This window comes from Hyla sarda, chromosome 4, assembly GCF_029499605.1.
Source record: "Hyla sarda isolate aHylSar1 chromosome 4, aHylSar1.hap1, whole genome shotgun sequence".
Taxonomy (NCBI): domain Eukaryota; kingdom Metazoa; phylum Chordata; class Amphibia; order Anura; family Hylidae; genus Hyla; species Hyla sarda.
In genome coordinates, this window is record NC_079192.1 from 308,166,897 (window position 1) to 308,190,784 (window position 23,888).

At 42.0% G+C, this 23,888-nt stretch overlaps 1 protein-coding gene and 1 long non-coding RNA gene across 5 annotated transcripts in view; one reads left to right on the plus strand and one right to left on the minus strand.

Annotated features, from left to right (window-relative positions):
* On the minus strand, positions 1-23,220 carry LOC130369485 (uncharacterized). Of its 2 annotated transcripts, XR_008892778.1 has the most exons (4): positions 23,055-23,220; positions 16,555-16,661; positions 15,979-16,020; positions 1-107 (listed from the first exon to the last, which is right to left on the minus strand). It is a non-coding gene; the product is annotated as an uncharacterized LOC130369485 (long non-coding RNA). The 2 variants fall into 2 exon arrangements; XR_008892777.1 differs by lacking the exon at positions 16,555-16,661.
* LOC130369482 (speedy protein 1-B-like) overlaps positions 19,683-23,888 on the plus strand; it is a 9,577-nt gene continuing 5,371 nt past the window's right edge. Inside the window, exon 1 of one of the 3 annotated variants that reach the window (XM_056574814.1) lies at positions 19,683-19,824. In XM_056574814.1, the coding sequence (XP_056430789.1) occupies positions 19,812-19,824 (13 nt within the window). In that variant the 5' untranslated portion in view covers positions 19,683-19,811. Of the gene's footprint in view, positions 19,825-23,496; positions 23,744-23,888 lie in introns of those variants that run through there. The other 2 variants (XM_056574815.1, XM_056574816.1) reach the window with 2 other exon arrangements.

Sequence of the window (23,888 nt, forward strand, 5' to 3'; positions counted from 1 at the left end):
CCTTGTCTGAGTCACTTCTTCTATTAGAATTTGTTACAAAGTGTGGATGATGAGCGGTGTGTGACGCGAATGCCCTGATGTAATCTTCAGAGGTTTTTTCCTTCTCCCTAGTAAATAGTAAAGTAGAAAAAACGTATGCGGTTAACTTTTTGCAGTCACATTAAAAGGGTACTCCACTGCCCCAGCATTCAAACATTTTGTTCTGAACACTGTTTGCGAGCTGCTGGGGTTGTGACGTCATGCCCACACCCCTTGTGACTTCACACGATGCCACGCCCCCTCAAAGCAAGTCTATGGAGGGGCGTGGTGCATGCCAAGTACCCTCCCAGAGACTAGCATTGAGGGGACGTGGCGTAACGTCACAAGGGTAGTGGCCAATACGAGGTAACCCCCGCTGCTTGCACCCAGCATTCTGAACAGAATGTTCAGAATGATGTGGCAGTGGAGTACCCCTTTTAATTGCATGTTTGGAACCCTAGCTATAGTGATGCAGAGGTAACAGTCACACAAGGGCCCTGATGCCTGAGGGGGTCCATGAAGTGTTATGAATGGCACAGGATGGTTTGGGGGTCCTTGTTACACATTGCACATTAAAGCGTATGCTTCATGTATGATGCATATTTTGTCTCATGGTGGCCATACACAGTGGACAAAATTTGGCTGAACTTTGGCTGAACTAAGAATGCTTTTTATGGTGTAGCCAGAAAGAACAAGAAGGTGTTGACAAGGTGTAAGGTGGTCTTCAATGGGTTTAGAGGCTATCATTTGCAGTGTTATCTGGTTAATAATAAAATAAATAAATATATCAAACAGGTAAAGGAGTATCTAGGCTTATTTTCACCCAAGGCAAAGATTTATTTTGGCATCTGCCCCTTCAAAAAACTTTGCATACAGATCCATGGAGGGCATGTGCCAACCCCCACTCTGTATGCAAGGAGAGCCTGATGCAGTACAGGAGATTGGAGAGGGGTGGGCGAGGGGGTTGTTCAAGCGGTTGGACCCCCGTGATCAGACACTTATCCACTATTCATTGGATAAGGGATACATTTTCTACATTGGACTATTCCTTTAACCCCTTAAGGACCAAGGGTGTACAGGTACGCCTTTTCTCCATGGTACTTAAGGACCAAGGGCGTACCTGTGCGCCCGTGGGAATTTCGGTCCTTGCCGCGTGCCGGGCTGGGACCGGACGGGGGTGACTGCTGATATCTATCAGCAGGCACCCCGCGCAAATGCCCCGGGGGGTAATCAGACCCCCCCATGTTGGCGATCGCCGCAAATCGCAAGTGAATTCACACTTGCGATTTGTGCCGATTCCGGGTCATACGGGTCTATGGTGACCCGGTGACCCGGAATATAAGGGGGATCGCGGTTGTCCAAAACACCCACGATCCCCCTGAAGGCATAGGAGTGAGGTGGCAGGGGTGCCACCCCTCCTATCCCTGCTATTGGTGGTCTAGACATGACCACCAATAGCAGATCGGGGGGCTTTACTTTCGGTTTCCCCGTTCTGCCCACCCACAATAGGCGGGGCAGAACGGGGAAACAACAGAGGAACGACGCCGAAGATCCACTAACCCCGCGGGCGAGGCTGCGGGCGACGATCGGTGGAGGAGATCGGAGTCCGGCGATGTCGTGTGGCTGGCTCCCTGGATCCGACGGAAGCCGGTTAAGTTGCCTAGCAACATCTGGAGGGTACAGTTTGAGACCACAATACAGTGGTCTCTAAACTGTAACCCTCCAGATGTTGCAAAACTACAACTCCCAGCATGCCCAGACAGTTGTTAGGGCATGCAGGGATTTGTAGTTTTGCAACAACTGGAGGGCCCCAGTTTGGAGATCACTGGTAGTGATCTCTAACTCTGGCCCTCCAGATGTTGCAAAACTGCAACTCCTAGCATGCCCAAACAGCAAACAGCTGTCTCTGCATGCTGGGAGTTGTTGTTGCGTAATCCAGCTGTTGCATAACTACATCTCCCAGCATGCCCTTCGGCGATCAGTACATGCTGGGAGTTGTAGTTTTGCAACAGCAGGAGGCACACTGGTTGGAAAATACTGCGTTAGGTAACAGAACCTAACTGAAGGTTTTCCAACCAGTGTGCCTCCAGCTGTTGCAAAAGTACAACTCCCAGCATGCAGGGTCTGTCAGTTCATGCTGGGAGTTGTAGTTTTCAAACTGCTGGAGGTTTGCCCCCCCCCCCTCCCCCCCCCCCCCCCCCCCCACGTATATGTACAGGGTACATTCACATGGGCAGGTTTACAGTAAGTTTCCTGCTTCAAGTATTAAAAAAACACACAATAAAGGGTTAAACACTACATATACACTGTCCCCCCCAATAAAAATGAAAAATGTATTGTACGGCAGTATTTCCAAAACGGAGCCTCCAGCTGTTGCAAAATAACAACTCCCAGCATTTCCGGACAGCCACTGACTGTCCAGGCATGCTGGGAGTTTAGCAACAGCTGTAGGCACCCTGTTTGGGAATCATTGGTGTAGAATACCGCTATGTCCACCCCTATGCAATCCCTAATTTAGTCCTCAAATGCGCATGGCGCTCTCTCATTTGGAGCCCTGTCGTATTTCAAGGCAACAGTTTAGTGCCACATATGTGGTATTGCACTACAAATTTTGGGGGCTTTTTCTCCTTTTACCCCTGATGAAAAAGAAAATATGGGGTCTACACCAGCCTAGCCTGTTAGTGTAAAAAAAATTTACACTGACATGCTGGTGTTGCCCCATACTTTTTATTTTCACAAGAGGTAAAAGGAAAAAAAGACCCCCAAAATTTGTTATGCAATTTCTCCTGAGTTCGGAAATACCCATATGTGGGCGTAAAATGCTCGGGGGGCGCACAACAAGGCTCAGGAGTGAGAGCGCACTATGTACATTTGAGGCCTAAATTGGTGATTTGCACAGGGGTGGCTGATTTTACAGCGGTTCTGACATAAACTCAAAAACATAAATACCGACATGTGACCCCATTTTGGAAACTACACCCCTATTGCAACGTAACAAGGGGTACAGTGAGCCTTAACACCCCACAGGTGTTTGACGAATTTTCATTAAAGTTGGATGGGAAAATGAAAAAAAAAAAATTTCACTAAAATGCTGGTGTTACCCTAAATTTTTCATTTTCACAAGGGAAAACAGGAAAAAAGCCCCCCCAAATTTGTAATCCCATTTCTTCTGAGTAAGAACATACCCCACATGTGAATGTAAAGTCCTCTGCGGGCGAACTACAATGCTCAGATAAGAAGGAGCGCCATTGGGATTTTGAAGAGAAAATTTGTCCGGAATTGAAGGCCACATGTGTTTACAAAGCCCCCATGGTACCAGAACAGTGGACCCCATTTTGGAAACTACACCCCTCAAGTAATGTAATAAGGAGTACAGTGAGCATTTACGCCCCACAAGGGTCTGACAGATTTTTGAAACAGTGGTCTGTCTATGAAAATGAAATTGAATTTTTCATTTTCTCAGCCCACTGTTCCAAAGATCTGTCAAATGCCAGTGGGGTGTAAATGCTCACTGCACCCGTTTCCAAAATGGGGTCACATGTGGGGGGGGTCCACTGTTCTAGCACCACGTGGGGCTTTGTAAATGCACATGGCCCCTGACTTACATTCCAAACAAATTCACTCTTCCAAAGCTCAATGGCTCTCCTCCTCTTCTGAGCATTGTAGTTCGACTGCAGAGCACTTGACGTACACACATGGGGTATGTCCATACTCAGAAGAAATGGGGTTACAAATTTTGGGGGTAATTTTCTCCTATTACCCCTTGTAAAAATGAAAAATTTGTGGAAAAACCAGCATTTTAGTGAAAAAAATGTTTTTTTTCATTTACACATCCAACTTTAACAAAAAGTCGTGAAATACCTGTGAGGTGTTAAGGCTCACTGTTCCCCTTGTTATGTTACTTGAGGGGTGTAGTTTCCAAAATAGTATGCTATGTGGGTATTTTTGCTGTTCTGGCACCATAGGGGCTTCCTCAATGCGACATCTCCCCCCCCCCCCCCCCACCCACCCCAAAACCATTTCAGCAAAATTTGCTTTCCAAAAGCCAAATGTGACTCCTTCTCTTCTGAGCATTGTAGTTCGCCTGCAGAGCATTTTACGTCCTAACATGGGGTATTTTCATACTCAGAAGAGATGGGGTTACAAATTTTGGGGGGCATTTTCTCCCATTACCCTTTATAAAAATGGTAAATTTGGGGAAAAAATGCACTTTAGTGAAAACAGTTTTTTTTCATTTACACATCCGACTTTAACGAAAAGTCGTCAAACACCTGTGGGGTTTAAAGGCTCACTGGACCCCTTGTTACGTGCCTTTAGGGGTGTCATTTCCAAAACGGTATGCCATGTGTGGGTTTTCTGCTGTTCTGGCACCATAGGGGGCCTCCTAAATGTGACATGCCCCCCAAAAACCATTTCAGCAAAATCCATTTTCTAAAATCCCATTGTCGCTCCTTCCCTTCTGAGCCCTCTACTGGGCCCGTCGAACACTTGACATACACATATGAGGTATTTCCTTACTCGAGAGAAATTGGGTTACAAATTTTGAGAGGATATTTCTCCTTTTACCCCTTGTAAAAATTCAAAAACTGGGTCTACAAGAACATGCGAGTGTAAAAAAGGAAGATTTTGAATTTTCTCCTTCACATTGCTGCTATTCCTGTGAAACACCTAAAGGGTTAACACACTTACTGTATTTGAATACAGTATTTGAATGTAATTTTGAATACTTTGAGGGGTGCAGATTTTACATTGGGGTCATTTGTGGGGTATTTCTAATAAGAAAGCACTTCAAATCCATTTCAAGCCTGAACTGGTCTATGAAAAATTCTGATTTTGAAAATGTTGTGAAAAATTGGAAAATTGCTGCTGAACTTTGAAGCCGTCTGATGTCTTCCAAAAGTAAAAACATAAAGTAGACATATTGTGTTTGTGATTGTGTTTTGGTGGCTTCCGTTTTTACGCAGTACATTTTTCTGTAGAAATGACATCTTATTTTTATTCTGTAGGTCCATACGGTTAAAATGATACCCTACTTGTATACTTTTGATTTTGTCGTACTTTTGAAAAAAATCATAACTAGAAGCAGTAAAATTTACATGTTAAAAATTGTCATTTTCTGACACCTATAACTTTTTTATTTTTAATGAGACGGGACGGTGTGAGGGCTCATTTATTGCGCCGTAATCTGAAGTTTTATCGTTACCATTTTTGTTTTGAGCTGACTTTTTGATCACTTTTGATTCTTTTTTTTATGGTTTGAAATGTGACCAAAAATATGCTATTTTGAACTTTGGAATTTTTTTGCGCGTACGCCATTGACTATGCCGTTTATTTAATGATATAGTTTTATAGTTCGGACATTTACGCACGCGGTGATACCACATATGTTTATATTTATTTTTATTTACATGTTTAATTTTTTATTATGGGAAAAGGGGGGTGTTTTGAACTTTTGTTCAGGAAAGGGTTAATACATATTTTTAAACTTTTTTTACACAATTTTTTTTTGCAGTGGCTATAGAGGGCTATAGTACTGCACACTTTGATTCATTGCACAGATCCCTGCCATGGCAATCAGTGTTATCGCCACTTGACTGCTCCTGCCTGGATCTCAGGCACGGAGCAGCCATTTGGGGATCGGACGCCGAGGAAGCAGGTCCCGAAGCGGTCCCGAACAGCCCGACTGACTAGCCGGGATAGTTTAACTTTCACTTTAGAAGCGGCGGTCAGCTTTGACCGCCGCTTCTAAAGGGTTAATACCGCACATCACCGCGATCAGCGATGTGTGGTAGTAGCCGCGGGTCCCGGCCCTTGATGGGCGCCGGGACCGACGCAGTATGATGCGGCTTCGCGGCGCGACCCGCTTCATATCGCGGAAGCCGTCGCAGGACGTAAATATACGTCCTGCGTCGTTAAGGAGTTAAGGGGTTAAACTGAAAGTGCCCATGGTTTGCTGTCTTTCCATGAATTAGAGATATTTATGAAATGTCTATTTATAAAAATAAGTTAAAAAAAATTTCCCTCTCCTCCACACAGACCCCGGTACAAAAACTTGCTATACCTGACCTCATTACAGATCACTTCTGATACATGTGGACAGGGGTGTAACTATAGGGGTGCACATGTATCAGTCACACAGGGGCCCTGGTTTCAGAAGGGCTCCAAGGCTCCACTGTCCCATAAAAAGACACCAGTATTTGAAATGGCACATGGTAGACATGGGGCCCTGTCACAGACTTTGCACTGGGGGTCCAGAAGCTACAAGTTCCACCTCTGTACGTGGACACAGGTTTGGAGTTACAGGTATATTTGGCCTTGTTAGGACACTTAGTCCTACTGTACGTGCAGTAAAGACTTTTGAGGTGGGATTTATCCAAACCTGTACCGAGGAAAAGCTGACTGGATGCCCATAGTGACCAATCAGATTGGTTCTTTCATTTTAACAAAGGCCTCTGAAGCAATCTAATTGGTTGCTATGGGCAAATGGGCAACTTTTCCTCTGCACAGGTTTTGATAAATCTCCCTAGTGGTGCAGGGAATTGTTCCATACGTTGCAGGTTTCTCCTATAGTAATATCTAGGGTTGCCACCTAGCTTGAATTTCACCGATACAGCCAGTATTTTGGCCACGCTGCCGGTAATGTTATATTAAAAATACTGGCAACACAAATGCCGGTAATTTTTTGGGCAGGGGGGTGGAGGTAGCAGCCTCCACTGGTCACTTATTTAGAGTGGCCACGGGCCAAGCAGCTGAACAGGAATCGGCGCCGCGCCCACTTTAAAGGGGTATTCCAGGGAAAAAGTTTTTTTTTTTTTATGTCTACTGGCTCCACAAAGTTAAACAGATTTGTAAATTACTTCTATTAAAAAATCTTAATCCTTTCAATAATTATCAGCTGCTGAAGTTGAGTTGTTGTTTTCTGTCTGGCAACAGTGCTCTCTGCTGACATCTCTGCTTGTCTCGGGAACTGCACAGAGTAGAAGAGGTTTGCTAAACTGGGCGGTTCCCGAGACAAGTGTAATCAGAGAGCACTTAGACAGAACAGAACAACTCAACTTCAGAAGCTCATAAGTACTGACAGAATTACGTTTTTTGAATAGAAGTAATTTACAAATCTGTTTAACTTTCTGTAGCCAGTTGATATATATATTAAAAAAAAAAAAAGTTTTTTCCTGGATAACCCCTTTAACCCCTTAAGGACAATGGACGTACTCCTACGCCCCCGTTTCCGAGTCCTTAAGGACCGAGGACGTAGGAGTGCGTCCTGTCCTTTCCCGGCCCCCCGCCGCTAGCCGGAGGGGAGCCGGTGCCCGATGCCTGCTGAAATCGTTCAGCAGGCATCGCGGCATATCGCCCAGGGGGATCATTATGTCCCCCCATGTCGGCGATGGCCGCAGATCGCTGGACAATTCAGTCCAGCGATCTGCGGCGATTCCGGGTCAATCGGGTCTCCAGTGACCCGGTGACCCGGAATTACTGGCTGATCGGGGCCGTCAGAGACGGCCCCGAACAGCCAGAGCCAGCAGGGGTGAGGTGGCACTGGTGCCACCTCACGATCGCCCTGATTCGTCGGCCGGATTACCGGCCGACCAATCAGGGCGCCTGCTGCGGGTGTCACTCCCGCACCCGCTCCGCCCCTCTTCCGGAGGACGTGAGCGGGTGCGGGACGTGCACCCCTGGTGCTGGGGACCCCGTTCCCCGGCGTTAATGTTGGGATCGGGGCCCCAGGAGCGACGACGGCGGCGGTGGCGGGACTGACCTGTGCGGCGATCAAGCAGCAGCAGGAGGTGAGTGACAGCCTCCTGCTGTTGCTTAGCAACAGGTCCCAGCATGCAAAAAGGGCATGCTGGGAGCTGTAGTTATGCAACAGGAGGAGGCAGACCACCACAACTCCCAGCATGCACTTATGGGCATGCTGGGACTTATGGTTTTGCAACAGCTGGAAGCACATTCTTTCTATGGAAAAGTGTACCTTCAGCTGTTGTGTAACTACAACTCCCAGCTTGCACAAACAGCTTAAGTGCATGCTGAAAGTTGTAGTGGTGCATCTGCTGGTTGCATAACTACAACTCCCAGCATGCCCGTTGGCTGTCGGTGACTGCTGAGAGTTGTAGTTTTGCAACAGCTGAAGGCACACTGAGTTAAGTAGCAAACCAGTGTGTCTCCAGCTGTTGCATAACTACAATCCCCAGCATCCCCAGCCAAAGTAGTATGCCTCCCGGTGTTGCATAACTACAACACCCAGCATGCCCTTCCGCTGTCCGTACATGCTGGGGGTTGTAGCTTTTGCAACAGCTGAAGGCACACTGGTTGCAAAACACTGAGTTTGTTGCCAAACTCGGTGTTTCACAACCTGTGTGTCTCCAGCTGTTGCAAAACTACAACTCCCAGCATGCACTGATAGACCGTACATGCTGGGAGTTGTAGTTTTGCAACAGCTGGATGTTCCACCCCCCAATGTGAATGTACAGGGTACACTCACATGGGCGGAGGATTACAGTAAGTATCCGGCTGCAAGTTTGAGCTGCAGCAAATTTTCTGCTGCAGCTCAAGCTGCCAGCGAGAAACTACTGTGAACCCCCCGCCCATGTGACTGTACCCTAAAAACACTACACTACACTAACACAAAATAAAATAAAAAGTAAAAAAACACTACATATACACATACCCCTACAATAAAAATGAAAAACGTCTGGTACGCCACCGTTTCCAAAACGGAGCCTCCAGCTGTTGCAAAACTACAACTCCCAGCATGCACTTATAGACCCTACATGCTGGGAGTTGTAGTTTTGCAACAGCTGGATGTTCCCCCCCCCCCCCCCCAATGTGAACGTACAGGGTACACTCACATGGGCGGAGGATTACAGTAAGTATCCGGCTGCAAGTTTGAGCTGAGGCAAATTTTCTGCCGCTGCTCAAACTGCCAGCGAGAAACTACTGTGAACCCCCCGTCCGTGCGACTGTACCCTAAAAACACTACACTACACTAACACAAAATAAAATAAAAAGTAAAAAACACTACATATACACATACCCCTACACAGCCCCCCTCCCCTCCCCAATAAAAATAAAAAACGTCTGGTACGCCACTGTTTCCAAAACGGAGCCTCCAGCTGTTGCAAAACAACTACTACCAGTATTACAAGACAGCCACTGACTGTCCAGGCATGCTGGGACTTTTAAAACAGCTGGAGGCACCCTATTTGGGAATCACTGGCGTAGAATACCCCTATGTCCACCCCTATGCAAGTCCCTAATTCAGGCCTCAAATGCGCATGGCGCTCTCACTTTGGAGCCCTGTCGTATTTCAAGTCAACAGTTTAGGGTCACATATGGGGTATCGCTGTACTCAGGAGAAATTGTGTTACAAATTATCGGGGGTATTTTCTGCTATTACCCTTTTTAAAAATCTAAAATTTTTGGGAAACCAACATTTTAGGTAAAATTTTTTTTTTTTTTTTTTACAAATGCAAAAGTTGTGAAACACCTGTGGGGTTTAAAGGTTCACTTTACCCCTTGTTACGTTCCCCGAGGGGTCTAGTTTCCAAAATGGTATGCCATGTGGGTTTTTTTTTTGCTGTCCTGGCACCATAGGGGCTTCCTAAATGCGGCATGCCCCTAGAGCAAAATTTGCTTTCAAAAAGCCAAATGTGACTCCTCCTCTTCTGAGACCTGTAGTGCGCCAGCAGAGCACTTCTCACCCCCATATGGGGTGTTTTCTGAATCGGGAGAAATTGAGCTTTAAATTTTGGGGGGTATTTTCTGCTATTACCCTTTTAAAAAATGTAAAAATTTTGGGAAACCAATCATTTTAGGTAAAAAAAAAATGTTTTTTTTTACATATGCAAAAGTCGTGAAACACCTGTAGGGTATTAAGGTTCACTTTACCCCTTTTTACGTTCCCCGAGGGGTCTGGTTTCCAAAATGGTATGCCATGTGTTTTTTTTTTGCGGTTCTGGCACCATAGGGGCTTCCTAAATGCGGCATGCCCCCAGAGCAAAATTTGCTTTCAAAAAGACAAATGTGACTCCTTCTCTTCTGAGACCTGTAATGCGCCAGCAGAGCACTTTTCACCCCCATATGGGGTGTTTTCTGAATCGGGAGAAATTGGGCTTCAAATTTTGGAGGGTATTTTCTGCTATTATCCTTTTTAAAAATGTAACATTTTTGGGAAACCAAGCATTTTAGGTAAAACATTTTTTTTTTTTTTACATATGCAAAAGTCGTGAATCACCTGTGGGGTATTAAGGTTCACTTTACCCCTTGTTACGTTCCCTGAGGGGTCTAGTTTCCAAAATGGTATGCCATGTGGTTTTTTTTTTGCTGTCCTGGCACCATAGGAGCTTCCTAATGGTGACATGCCCCCCAAAAACCATTTGTCGCTCCTTCCCTTCTGAGCCCTCTACTGCGCCCGCCGAACAATTAACATAGACATATGAGGTATGTGCTTACTCGAGAGAAATTGGGTTTCAAATACAAGTAAAAATTTTCTCCTTTTTACCCCTTGCAAAAATTCAAAAATTGGGTCTACAAGAACATGCGAGTGTAAAAAATGAAGATTGTGAATTTTCTCCTTCACTTTTCTGCTATTCCTGTGAAACACCTAAAGGGTTAATACACTTATTGAATGTCATTTTGAATACTTTGGGGGGTGTAGTTTTTATAATGGGGTCATTTATGGGGTATTTCTAATATGAAGACCCTTCAAATCCACATCAAACCTGAACTGGTCCATGAAAAATAGCGAGTTTGAAAATTTTGTGAAAAATTTCCAAATTCCTGCTGAACTTTGAAGCCCTCTGGTGTCTTCCAAAAGTAAAAACTCATAAATTTTATGATGCAAACATAAAGTAGACATATTGTATATGTGAACCCAAAAATGTTTTATTTTGAATATCCATTTTCCTTACAAGCAGAGAGCTTCAAAGTTAGAAAAATGCAAAATTTTCATTTTTTTCATCAAATTTTGGGATTTTTCACCAAGAAAGGATGCAAGTTACCATAAAATTTTACCACTAAGTTAAAGTAGAATATGTCACGAAAAAACAATCTCGGAATCAGAATGATAACTAAAAGCATTCCAGAGTTATTAATGTTTAAAGTGACAGTGGTCAGAATTGCAAAAAACGCTCTGGTCCTTAAGGTGTAAAATGGCCTGGTCCTTAAGGGGTTAAATCAGTGAGCTGTGGTCAGGGCTGGATTCATGTAGTGGTGGACGGAGCTGGAGCTGCAGCTGCAACTAGGCAACACAGGCCACCCGGCACCCGCTTAGGCCACCTGCCTTTCCGACCACCCGCCTACCCGCGATCAATTATCAGTATGTCATATAAGAGGGCCAGCCCTGTGATCTCCCAGGCCGGCCCTGTTCCACTTACGGTCCGGTGAACATGCATGTGTTTCCTGCAGCTGTCCGCCCGGCAGTGGTCATTATGAGGCATTTGGACAGACCCAAAGATTCTCTTCCAAAGAGGTACATTCCAAATTAGTATAGCTATTATAAACACATATACCATTTAGGAGCATGGAAAAGCTAGGTGACAATCTATCACCTAGCTTTTCCATGCTCCTGAATATCATATCTGCTTATATTAGCTCAGATGTTATAAACAGATGTGCCTATATGTATAATTGTCCAAACTATTTAAATATAACGTTAATTAAACCACATTTTTTTGTATTTTTAGTCACATCATATACCAGAAAAAACAAATAAAAAGCAATCAAAAAGTCGAATCAAAACAAAAATGGTACCAATAAAACAACAGATCACGGTGCAATAAATGAGCCCTATACATCCCAGTATTTGGAACAATAAAAGAGTCATAGGGATCAGAAGAGGACAAAATTTCCCCCACATATGTATTGTATCTCTTATACCACTTCCTGTGATGTCACGCATATATAATTAATTATGCAAATTAGCATGGGCGGTATTTTTTTGCAAGAAAGGTGGCAACCCACGTAATATCACAGGAGTAATATTCTCCTTCAGGACACAGTTATACATGAGGAGATGTCTCTGTTAACCCCTTAATGAAACAGCGATTTTTCAGTTAATGCATTTTCATTTTTTCCTCATCTCCTTTTAAAATCCATATGCAATTTTAGGGGGTATAGGTTCTATGCAGTGCACTTTACAGGAAATTGATCAAGTTATATTTATTTTGTATGTCAATACGATTACAACGATACCCAATTTATATAGATGTTGTTTTATTTTACTAGTTTAAAAAAATGATTAATTTTAGTAAAAAATAAATACATAGTATGCTTCAAATTGTCCTCTTCTGACTTCTATAACTTAATTTTTGTATACAGGGATCTATGTGAGATGTTTAATTATTTGTGCTGAGATCTGTTTTTATCGGTACCATATTTGTTTTGATGGGACTTTATAATCGCTTTTTATTCATGTTTTTCTGGTATATGAAGTGACCAAAAATCCGCAATTTATGACTTTGTTATTTTTTTTTCTCTTACGTTTACATCATTGACCAAGTGGTTTTATAAAAATTATATTTTACTAGTTTACTAGATAATACCACAAATGTTTACATTTATTTTTGTTTATGTGGTGTCCCGGTACAGGACCTGGTCCTGTCTCTTGTCTAAGGTCCCCACAGTTAGAGTCCATCCATGTCTATAGGGCTCTCCTGTAGGGCTTACCCCTAGTAGTCTTAAGTAAAGTGTGTACATGTTAATTTAATGTAGAGGAAATATATGTATAGGACCTTAGTGGTCACGTGATACACAGTTGTAATGTATAAAATGCTTAAGGATCTTTCGAGGTCATGTGATGTACCCAGAGTTCACTGAGTTCATAACTTACAGGTTTGCTGACCAATGAGCTTTGTCCAGCCCTCTTAATATATCAACGTACTGCCAATTCACGCCCAGATATTCACAATCAGACAACATGGAATCAAAATGGTGGTGGTGGCTCTGGATATGGCATGTCCTCTGCAACATTCCCCAATGCCCCCAATCAAATGTCAATGAATCTGAATGCAAGCAATACAAGATTTACAGGCCATATTATGAATGTGGCATCTGGTCCAAGTATGGACAATATAGGGGCAAACAGAATGACCACGACAAGGTTAAATACATCCTCTCAACCAGCGGCACCCTTATCTCAGGTTCCTTTTTTAGGCCAACAGTTGGGAATGACAGGGGGGGGGGATGGGAGGTCCTGTGAGCACATCACATATGACCCCGTCAGTTACCCCACAAGTAGGAACAGTACCTATGACAACTCAGGGAGGAATGGGTCAATTAGGTTCACAAATGAACATTGGCCAACCGGGACAACCCGTACAACCGAGAATGATATAGAGGACCAAGAGAGCCACATAACCATAAATGCAGAGAGTAATGGAAATGATCTTGTGAGTAATCCAATGAGTAGTGATACCATGAGCATGAAAATATTCAATTTATCTACATACAGACCAACAGAAGCTGAATGCAAACTCCTGTTGAGGGGTTTGTCCTTCACCCCAACTCCCAGATTCGATGAGTTTGAGTGGGTGAAGGACATTCATCTCTTTGCAAGGAAATTGGCTCTTCATTAGTGGCATATCCACAATGTGGACAGTACCAATAATTTAAGACGCAGGGAATCTGCAGCTGTAGAAGTACTTATAGACCTGTTAAATGAAAATGAAGGACTTGAGACCACAATAAATGCACCATTCACTAATCTGAAACCAAGATCACTGATGAATCCATCTATATCCCAATTCTCTAATATTGAAACCTTTGTAAACCTAGTAGTTCAAGACATCAAAAAGATTAAACCGCAAAGTAGCAAGATACATTCAAATCTCTCCCCAGAAGAACGGGTGGCACTGAAGAAGCTACAGGAGAATGATGATATAATCATCAAACCTTCCGACAAGGGAGGAAATATTGTACTGCTTGATAGAGAAGACTACGAATGCATGGTCCGTCGTCTTTTGGACGATAGAACAACCTACAATATTTTATCTAGTGATCCGACAAAACAGTATTTAAAAGAACTTAAAGCAATACTGGATGTAGCCAAAGAGGGAAGTCTGATTACGGATAATGAGTACAAATTCATTTTTAATTCTTGCCCAACTATCTCCACCTTTTATGCTTTACCAAAGACACATAAAAACTTGGATCCCATAAAAGGACGCCCCATTCTCTCCGGAAATAACAACATCACTCAGGGAGCAAGTGTATATGTAGATAAGATCTTAGCCCCATTTGTAACATACCTACCCTCACATTTGAAAGACACTAAAGACACTGTCACTAAAATTAGTGAGTTATCAGTAACACCATGCACTCAATTGATGAGCCTCGATGTTGAGAGCCTATATAGTAACATAGATCACCAATTAGGGATCACTGCGGTTAACACTTATTTAAGTACACGTAGTACACACTTTGAAAGGCACAATTCCTTTGTCACTACACTACTTGAATTTATCTTAACACACAATTTTTTTATTTTTGGGGGTACCCTTTACAAACAAGTAAAGGGTACAGCTATGGGGACCACGTGTGCACCATCGTTTGCAAATTTATTTTTGGGGTGGTGGGAGAGCACTTTTGTTTTTGGGGAAGAATTACAGCACTACACTCAGCACATTTCTTTTTGGGGGAGGTTTATTGATGATATACTGATTTTTTGGGAGGGGGGCACAGCACTTTTTAGGGAATTTGTTGATAAGCTAAATACCAATGAAATAGGGATGAAATTTACCCCTGAAGAAGGTGGTAAGAGCATCAACTTTCTAGATATCACTATATCCATTGATGAAGAATATAGAATACAAACTGATATCTATAGAAAAGCGACAGCCACGAACAGCTTCCTCCACTGGCAGAGCTGGCATCCAGGCCCATTAAGACGGAGTATACCGTATGGACAGTACCTTCGTGCTAAAAGAAACTGCTCTCAAGAGACAAGCTTTCAAAAAGAGAGTGATAACTTAATGAGAAGGTTTGTAGAACGGGGATATCCCAAACAACATATGAGAAGAGCCTATAATAAGGTAAGGACATTTGACAGAACTGAACTACTGGGCTCAAGGAATGCAATGGATACTCCCCAAAAGACAATTAGATGTATTGGAACTTTTGATGGATATGCATCTCAGATTACAAGGATACTAAACCAACATTGGCATGTTCTAAGAATAGACCCTGACTTACAAGATGTTATTGGAGGCAGACCAAGCATCACATATAGGAGGGGAGCCAACATTAAGGATATATTGGTCCACAGCCATTTCCAACAAAGAAAGGAAAGTCAATACACTTGGATTCCAAATCCGCCAAATGGATCATTCCCATGTGGACATTGCAGTACTTGCAAACACATGGCGAAAATTAAAAAGTTTAGGAATCCGTCTGACGGCAGAGAATACACCATTAGGGATTTCATTAATTGCAGCAGCCAAAATGTTATTTATATCGCTACCTGTACATGCCCCAAACTATATGTGGGGAAGACTACGCAAGAACTAAGGAGAAGAGTGGAAAAACATCTAAGCACAATAAGGACAGGGGTGGATACCCCTCTGGCCCGACATATTAGAATGAGACAGGAAAATAAAGCCGATGTACTGAAATTCTGGGGTCTTCGACAATTCAAAATTGGACCCAGAAAAGGGAACATTGATAGAGCATTGTTGAAAGAAGAGACAAAATGGATTTACCGTTTAAATAGTAGAAGTCCCTTTGGACTGAATGAGGAATTTACATTTACAGCATTCTTAGAGTAATATAAAAAAAAAGACAATATGCTCTTGATTTGTCAATAATATTAATCTAATTCATTACAAATTAACCCCATAGCATATAATACTACTAGAAGATTCTAGTGACGGAGGAACTGTGCACTAATTAGTGAAACCAAAGAGTGGTATTGTGGATTATGTAGAAACAGGGTGATGAATTTAACAACTTACAGATAGTACGTACCTTTAATAGGGAGACAGTGGCCATCAGCTATGGAAATATCATCTAGGAAGGAATAAAGGATATGAAACAAAATAGAAATCAAGATCAATAAAATAAGGAAATGTAATAAGGAAGAACATGTAGAATAACAATATATTCTCTCTGTAAGAGAGAGAATGTTTGAATATGATGAATTATTCTTGTTATCTCTTTATAGGAAGGATAATATTTATATACAATGAGTAATGGCTAACTAACAAGGGCCAACTTATATCCTTTTTGAAAATAGCACACTGGTTACAAAACCCTTTGAGGAGGCAGATCCGCCCCTCCTTCTAATGAGAATACTCAAGGATATATGTGGGCCGAGCATATATGAGTTTATAACTACATGGATATACGATAGTCTATATACCTAATGACTCATGCATATAATGTAGAGATATCTGAAAGTCCTCCTATTAAATGCTATGTCCCCCTGGAAATAAAATAACATAACCACTAAGACCAATTATTATTATTATTTTTTAATGGCCTATATATAAAAAAAGAAACCTAATCCACCTAAGAATATAATGCATTTTCCCTAATACTTACCTGATGAGAACTATTGAATATAGATGTGACCAAAACACATGGAGCTAGAAGATATTCGCATCAGAAGTATGTGACCGTGATTTTCTCTAAGTCCCGGAGAGTGCGCACTATGGATGTAAACATCAGAGAAGAATCTAAGTTCTAGCGCATGCGCTGAAACTATCGGAGCGCAGGAGTGACGTAGTAAAGTAGAGGTCACATGACACGGGAAAGGATGTGTAACGTTGACAACCTAGGACGCGGATGACAGGAACTCGATCACATGATGAAACCATGTGACCAGCACGTCACGGACTTCCTTTACTATTAGTGGAGGAGCCGTGACCGCGATACATGGGAATATGATGTGGCGCTACGGGATTGGTCAATTAAGTTAGGAAGTGATGTCAACAGTAGGCTATATTAGTAAGTGCACAGCGTTCCTCGCGGCATTAGCCTCTAACCCTTGACAAAGGTGATTTATCACCGAAACGTCGGGTGGGCTGGTAGTTAGTTTTAAACAGTGGAGGGATAATAATAGTTTAGAGCATAGGCATACTCTGCGCCAAAGCAATAGAAGATTGGCACGGAGAATTATATATTACAAGCTCCATATACAAAGAGAGGAGTAATTATAGCTCCCTAACACCATACTCTCCACTGACAATTTTAACAATAGTGTGAAGGGGTAATATTTTAACAAGCTAAGAATAAAGATTGTTTTTAAGGGGGGTTTTAGTGAAGGGTTTAATCCCCGCGAGGGGGTAACCCCTCAAAGGTTGTTGAATTTATGATTTGCCCTGTTACCTCCAGGGACATATTTTGTGGATAAAGTTAAACCCCTTAATGAAGCAGCGATTTTTCAGTTAATGCATTTTCATTTTTTCCTCATCTCCTTTTAAAATCCATATGCAATTTTAGGGGGTATAGGTTCTATGCAGTGCACTTTACAGGAAATTGATCAAGTTATATTTATTTTGTATGTCAATACGATTACAACGATACCCAATTTATATAGATGTTGTTTTATTTTACTAGTTTAAAAAAATGATTAATTTTAGTAAAAAATAAATACATAGTATGCTTCAAATTGTCCTCTTCTGACTTCTATAACTTAATTTTTGTATACAGGGATCTATGTGAGATGTTTAATTATTTGTGCTGAGATCTGTTTTTATCGGTACCATATTTGTTTTGATGGGACTTTATAATCGCTTTTTATTCATGTTTTTCTGGTATATGAAGTGACCAAAAATCCGCAATTTATGACTTTGTTATTTTTTTTTCTCTTACGTTTACATCATTGACCAAGTGGTTTTATAAAAATTATATTTTACTAGTTTACTAGATAATACCACAAATGTTTACATTTATTTTTGTTTATGTGGTGTCCCGGTACAGGACCTGGTCCTGTCTCTTGTCTAAGGTCCCCACAGTTAGAGTCCCTCCATGTCTATAGGGCTCTCCTGTAGGGCTTACCCCTAGTAGTCTTAAGTAAAGTGTGTACATATTAATTTAATGTAGAGGAAATATATGTATAGGACCTTAGTGGTCACGTGATACACAGTTGTAATGTATAAAATGCTTAAGGATCTTTCGAGGTCATGTGATGTACCCAGAGTTCACTGAGTTCATAACTTACAGGTTTGCTGACCAATGAGCTTTGTCCAGCCCTCTTAATATATAAGGGGCTGCAGCCACTAAATTCACTCTCTTAGTTCCGGATTATCAAGCAAGCACAACATCTCAGCATCAGCATCAATTCAAGCTAGGCCTGAAGCCTAACATCCCGCAGCCACAAAACGTGTGTTACCAAGGCTCAAACTACTGAATCCTGTGTGACTACTATCAGCTCAAATATTCTAAAATAGTAGCACAGTGGCTAGCATCAAAAGATCATTGCTTCCAAGTCCCATCAAACCTGTGAGGAACCTGTATCCCCGTTCACTCTTGAAAAGACTGTTATGTTCAATACTGTTGCATAAAATCTTCGATTAAAGTTCAGTTTACTTCATAAAATCTGCTGTGGACATTCCGTTATTTTTCCCTGCCGTTTGTGGGGCGGTTTGCAGTAGGAACATTACTATTGAGGAAACCGCAGCCTGGCGTCACCACATTCAAGGGTTAATACCACCAGACCCAACACTATTACCGCAACACCCTAGACACCATTACGCTCCCAGCACCACATTTACATTATCTTATTTAAAAAAAAGTGTGTGTGGGGGGTTGGGGGGCAGTGTGATTCACACTTTTATTAGGGGAGGGGCCTATTCACATTTATAATATTTTTTTTTTTTTATTATTCTTTTTTACACTTTTTTTTTTGTTCCTAAGAGGACTATAATATGAAATCACTGGATCGCTAACAAAGTTTGATGCTATGAACGACTTTAGGTCCCACAATCAACTTTGATTTCGGGATCTAAAGGGTTCATAGGCGTAATAGGGATATTATCTGGCCCAAGGCTGAAGATTCCCCCCATGGTATGGAGTGGGATGTCATCACAATCTCGCTCCAATGCTGGTTACTCCTTCCCAGGACATCCCCATGTGACCTATAGCGGGAATGTGTAAAACTATATAGATTTTCCCATCCCAAGTGAGAAATGCTACTTCTAGTTTATATTACTATGAAATAATGAATCTCATTCATCTCGTGTCCTTTATAACAGATACATTGAATGCTCAGGATAACATATCACATAGCACATTTTTATCATGACTTTTATGTTGAGGTTTTTAAGTATTTTTTAACTTTGGCTTCCAATGTTGCTGTTTTTCAACCATCAGTTCATTGGGACGATGCAATCATAGCGCAGGCCCATGTAACATATTGTACTGCACTATCCAATAGCCAGACCCATCGACCAATAGGATCGCAGGGTTTTACAAATAAACAACAACAGAAAATGACAGTTGGTGCCAGTCTGCGATTGCTCTTCTAGAGTTGAGACCGGCTCCTTATTTCTCTGCGAGAAGTGACTTTTTTGGACAGCGACCCCCATCAATTTCTACAGATTTTGAGGAGAGGAGGAGAGGCGAGGAGGAGGCGAGTAGGAGGCGGAGGAGAGGAGGAGGCGGAGGAGGAGAGGAGGAGAGGAGGAGAGGCGAGGAGGAGGCGAGGAGGAGGCGGAGGAGGAGAGGAGGAGAGGAGGCGGAGGAGGAGGAGAGGAGGAGAGGAGAGGAGGAGAGGCGAGGAGGAGGAGGCGGCGAGGAAGAGAAGAAAAGAAGAGGCGACACCATGAGGAAGAGGAAGAGAGAACTGACAGCCCTTTATGAGGAGGAGTGGTAAGTATAAAGGACACATCACTACACCATTTTATAGGGGTACATTTACAGACAGTCTTCAAAAACTAAGAGTTGTTTTTCTGCCATCCACTAGGGGAAGATTTATCAAAAATGTAGAGAACATGTTGACCAGTTGCCATAGCAACCAATCAGCTTCCCCCCTTTTTCAGAGGCCTTTTTAAAAAAAGAAATTAAAAAATCTGATTGGTTGCTATGGGTAACTGCAACACTATTCTCAGCCAAACGTTTTGATAAATCTCCCCAGTACTGTCTATGATGTTTTTTTTCTTTTCTAACGTTTGCACTGAGCATGTCCCATAAACTGTCATGTGCAGTGCAACCACACTACTGAGCCTCCATGTATAACTGCTACTAGTGTATATGCTAATTGCCCCTAATGTTATATGTGATAACTGCCCCCCTAATGTTATATATGATAACTGCCCCCCTAACGTTATATGTGATAACTGCCCCCCTAATGTTATATGTGATAAATGCCCCCAATGTTATACGTGATAACTGCCCCCTAATGTTATATGTGATAACTGTTCCTAATGTTATATATGATAACTGCCCCCCTAATGTTATATGTGATAACTGCCCCTAATGTTATATGTGATAACCGCCCCCCTAATGTTGTATGTGATAACTGCCCCCCTAATGTTATATGTGATAACTGCCCCCCTAATGTTATATGTGATAACTGCCCCCCTAATGTTATATGTGATAACTGTCCCTAATGTTATATATGATAACTGCCCCCCTAATGTTATATGTGATAACTGCCCCTAATGTTATATGTGATAACTGCCCCCCTAATGTTGTATGTGATAACTGCCCCCCTAATATTATATGTGATAACTGCCCCCTAATGTTATACGTGATAACTGCCCCTCTAATGTTATATGTGATAACTGCCCCCTAATGTTATATGTGATAACTGCCCCCCTAATGTTATATGTGATAACTGCCCCCCTAATGTTATATGTGATAACTGCCCCCCTAATGTTATATGTGATAACTGCCCCCCTAATGTTATATGTGATAACTGTCCCTAATGTTATATATGATAACTGCCCCCCTAATGTTATATGTGATAACTGCCCCTAATGTTATATGTGATAACTGCCCCCCTAATGTTGTATGTGATAACTGCCCCCCTAATATTATATGTGATAACTGCCCCCTAATGTTATTTGTGATAACTGCCCCTCTAATGTTATATGTGATAACTGCCCCCCTAATGTTATATGTGATAACTGCCCCCCTAATATTATATGTGATAACTGCCCACTAATGTTATGTGTGATAACTGCCCCCTTAATGTTATATGTGATAACTGCCCCCCTAATGTTATATGTGATGACTGCCCCCCTAATGTTATATGTGATAACTGCCCCACTAATGTTATATGTTATAACTGCCCTCTAATGTTATATGTGATAACTGCCCCCCTAATGTTATATGTGATAACTGCCCCCCTAATGTTATATGTGATAACTGCCCCCCTAATGTTGTATGTGATGACTTCCCCCCTAATATTATACGTGATAACTGCCCCCCTAATGTTATATATGATAACTGCCCCCCTAATGTTATATGTGATAACTGCCCCCCTAATGTTGTATGTGATAACTGCCCCCCTAATGTTATATGTGATAACTGCCCCCCTAATGTTGTATGTGATAACTGCCCCCCTGATGTTGTATGTGATAACTGCCCCTCTAATGTTGTATGTGATAACTGCCCCCCTAATGTTGTATGTGATAACTGCCCCCCTAATGTTGTATGTGATAACTGCCCCCCTGATGTTGTATGTGATAACTGCCCCTCTAATGTTGTATGTGATAACTGCCCCCCTAATGTTGTATGTGATAACTGCCCCCCTAATGTTGTATGTGATAACTGCCCCCCTAATGTTATATGTGATAACTGCCCCCCTAATGTTATATGTGATAACTGCCCCCCTAATGTTATATGTGATAACTGCCCCCCTAATGTTATATGTGATAAATGCCCCCAATGTTATACGTGATAACTTCCCCCTAATGTTATGTGTGATAACTGCCCCCCTAATGTTATGTGTGATAACTGCCCCCCCTAATGTTATGTGAGATAACTGCCCCCTAATGTTATATGTGATAACTGCCCCCCTAATGTTATATGTGATAACTGCCCCCCCTAATGATATGTGTGATAACTGTCCCCCTAATGTTATATGTGATAACTGCCCCCCTAATGTTATATGTGATAAATGCCCCCCTAATGTTATATGTGATAACTGCCCCCCTAATGTTATATGTGATAACTGCCCCCCTAATATTATATGTGATAACTGCCCCCCTAATATTATATGTGATAACTGCCCCACTAATGTTATATGTTATAACTGCCCTCTAATGTTATATGTGATAACTGCCTCCCTAATGTTATATGTGATGACTGCCCCCCTAATGTTATATGTGATAACTGCCCCCCTAATGTTATATGTGATAACTGCCCCCCTAATGTTATATGTGATAACTGCCCCTCTAATGTTATATGTGATAACTACCCCTCTAATATTATATTTGATAACTGCCCCTAATGTTATATGTGATAACTACCCCTCTAATATTATATGTGATAACTGCCCCTAATGTTATATGTGATAACTGCCCCAAATGTTATATGTGATAACTGCCCCCCTAATGTTATATGTGATAACTGCCCCCCTAATGTTATATGTGATAACTGCCCCCCTAATGTTATATGTGATAACTGCCCCCCTAATGTTATATGTGATAACTACCCCCCTAATGTTATATGTGATAACTGCCCCCCTAATGTTATATGTGATAACTGCCCCCCTAATGTTATATGTGATAACTGCCCCTCTAATGTTATATGTGATAACTACCCCTCTAATATTATATTTGATAACTGCCCCTAATGTTATATGTGATAACTACCCCTCTAATATTATATGTGATAACTGCCCCTAATGTTATATGTGATAACTGCCCCAAATGTTATATGTGATAACTGCCCCCCTAATGTTATATGTGATAACTGCCCCCCTAATGTTATATGTGATAACTGCCCCCCTAATGTTATATGTGATAACTGCCCCCCTAATGTTATATGTGATAACTGCTCCCCTAATGTTATACTTGATAACTGCTCCCCTAATGTTATATGTGATAACTGCCCCCAATGTTATTATAGTTGGGCAGCTATATGTATCATACCACCAGAGGAATTTAGATTAAGAAGTTTTCTGGGACTTTTCCATTTATGGTCCATCCTCAGGACTGGCTATTAATGTGTTGTTGGTGGTGGACCAACACCAGGCACCTCACCCCTGCCCTACAGCTGTTTGGCAGAGCCATGGGGGGAGATTTACCAAAACCTGTCCAGACAAAAAGCTGCTGAGTTGCCCATAGCAACCAATCAGAGCGCTTCTTTCATTTTGCAAAGGCCTTTTCAAAAATGAAAGAATCGATCTGATTGGTTGCTATGGGCAACACAGCAACTTTTCCTCAGGACAGGTTTTGATAAATCTCCCCCCATGATGGTTTTCACATATAAACAATGGAGGAGATTTATCCAAACCTGGGCAGAGGAAGAGTGGTGCAGTTGCCTATAGCAACCTATCAGATTGCTTCTTTTAAAAAATGAAAGAAGCAATATGATTGGTTGCTATGGGCAACTGCACCACTCTTCCTCTACACAGGTTTGGATAAATCTCCTCCAATGACGGGAGATAGAGAAGAGATTTTGGGTCATTCTGAAATGCTGGTGCCAGGTCACTGCAGCACAGCCCCCATTCAATTTAATGGAACTAAGATTTGACAGCAGTGGATAGACCATAAATGTAAATGTCCCAGAAAACCACTGGAAAATCTCTTTAATATATATGATAACTGCCTCTTCAATGGTAAATGTGATTTCTGACCCAGTGTTATACGTGATAATGCCACTATTTTTGTTTCGATAATGCCACTATTTTTAGGCCTTTTCGATCGCTTTTTATACATTTTTTTCTGGTACATGAAGTGACCAAAAATCTGCAATTCTGCATT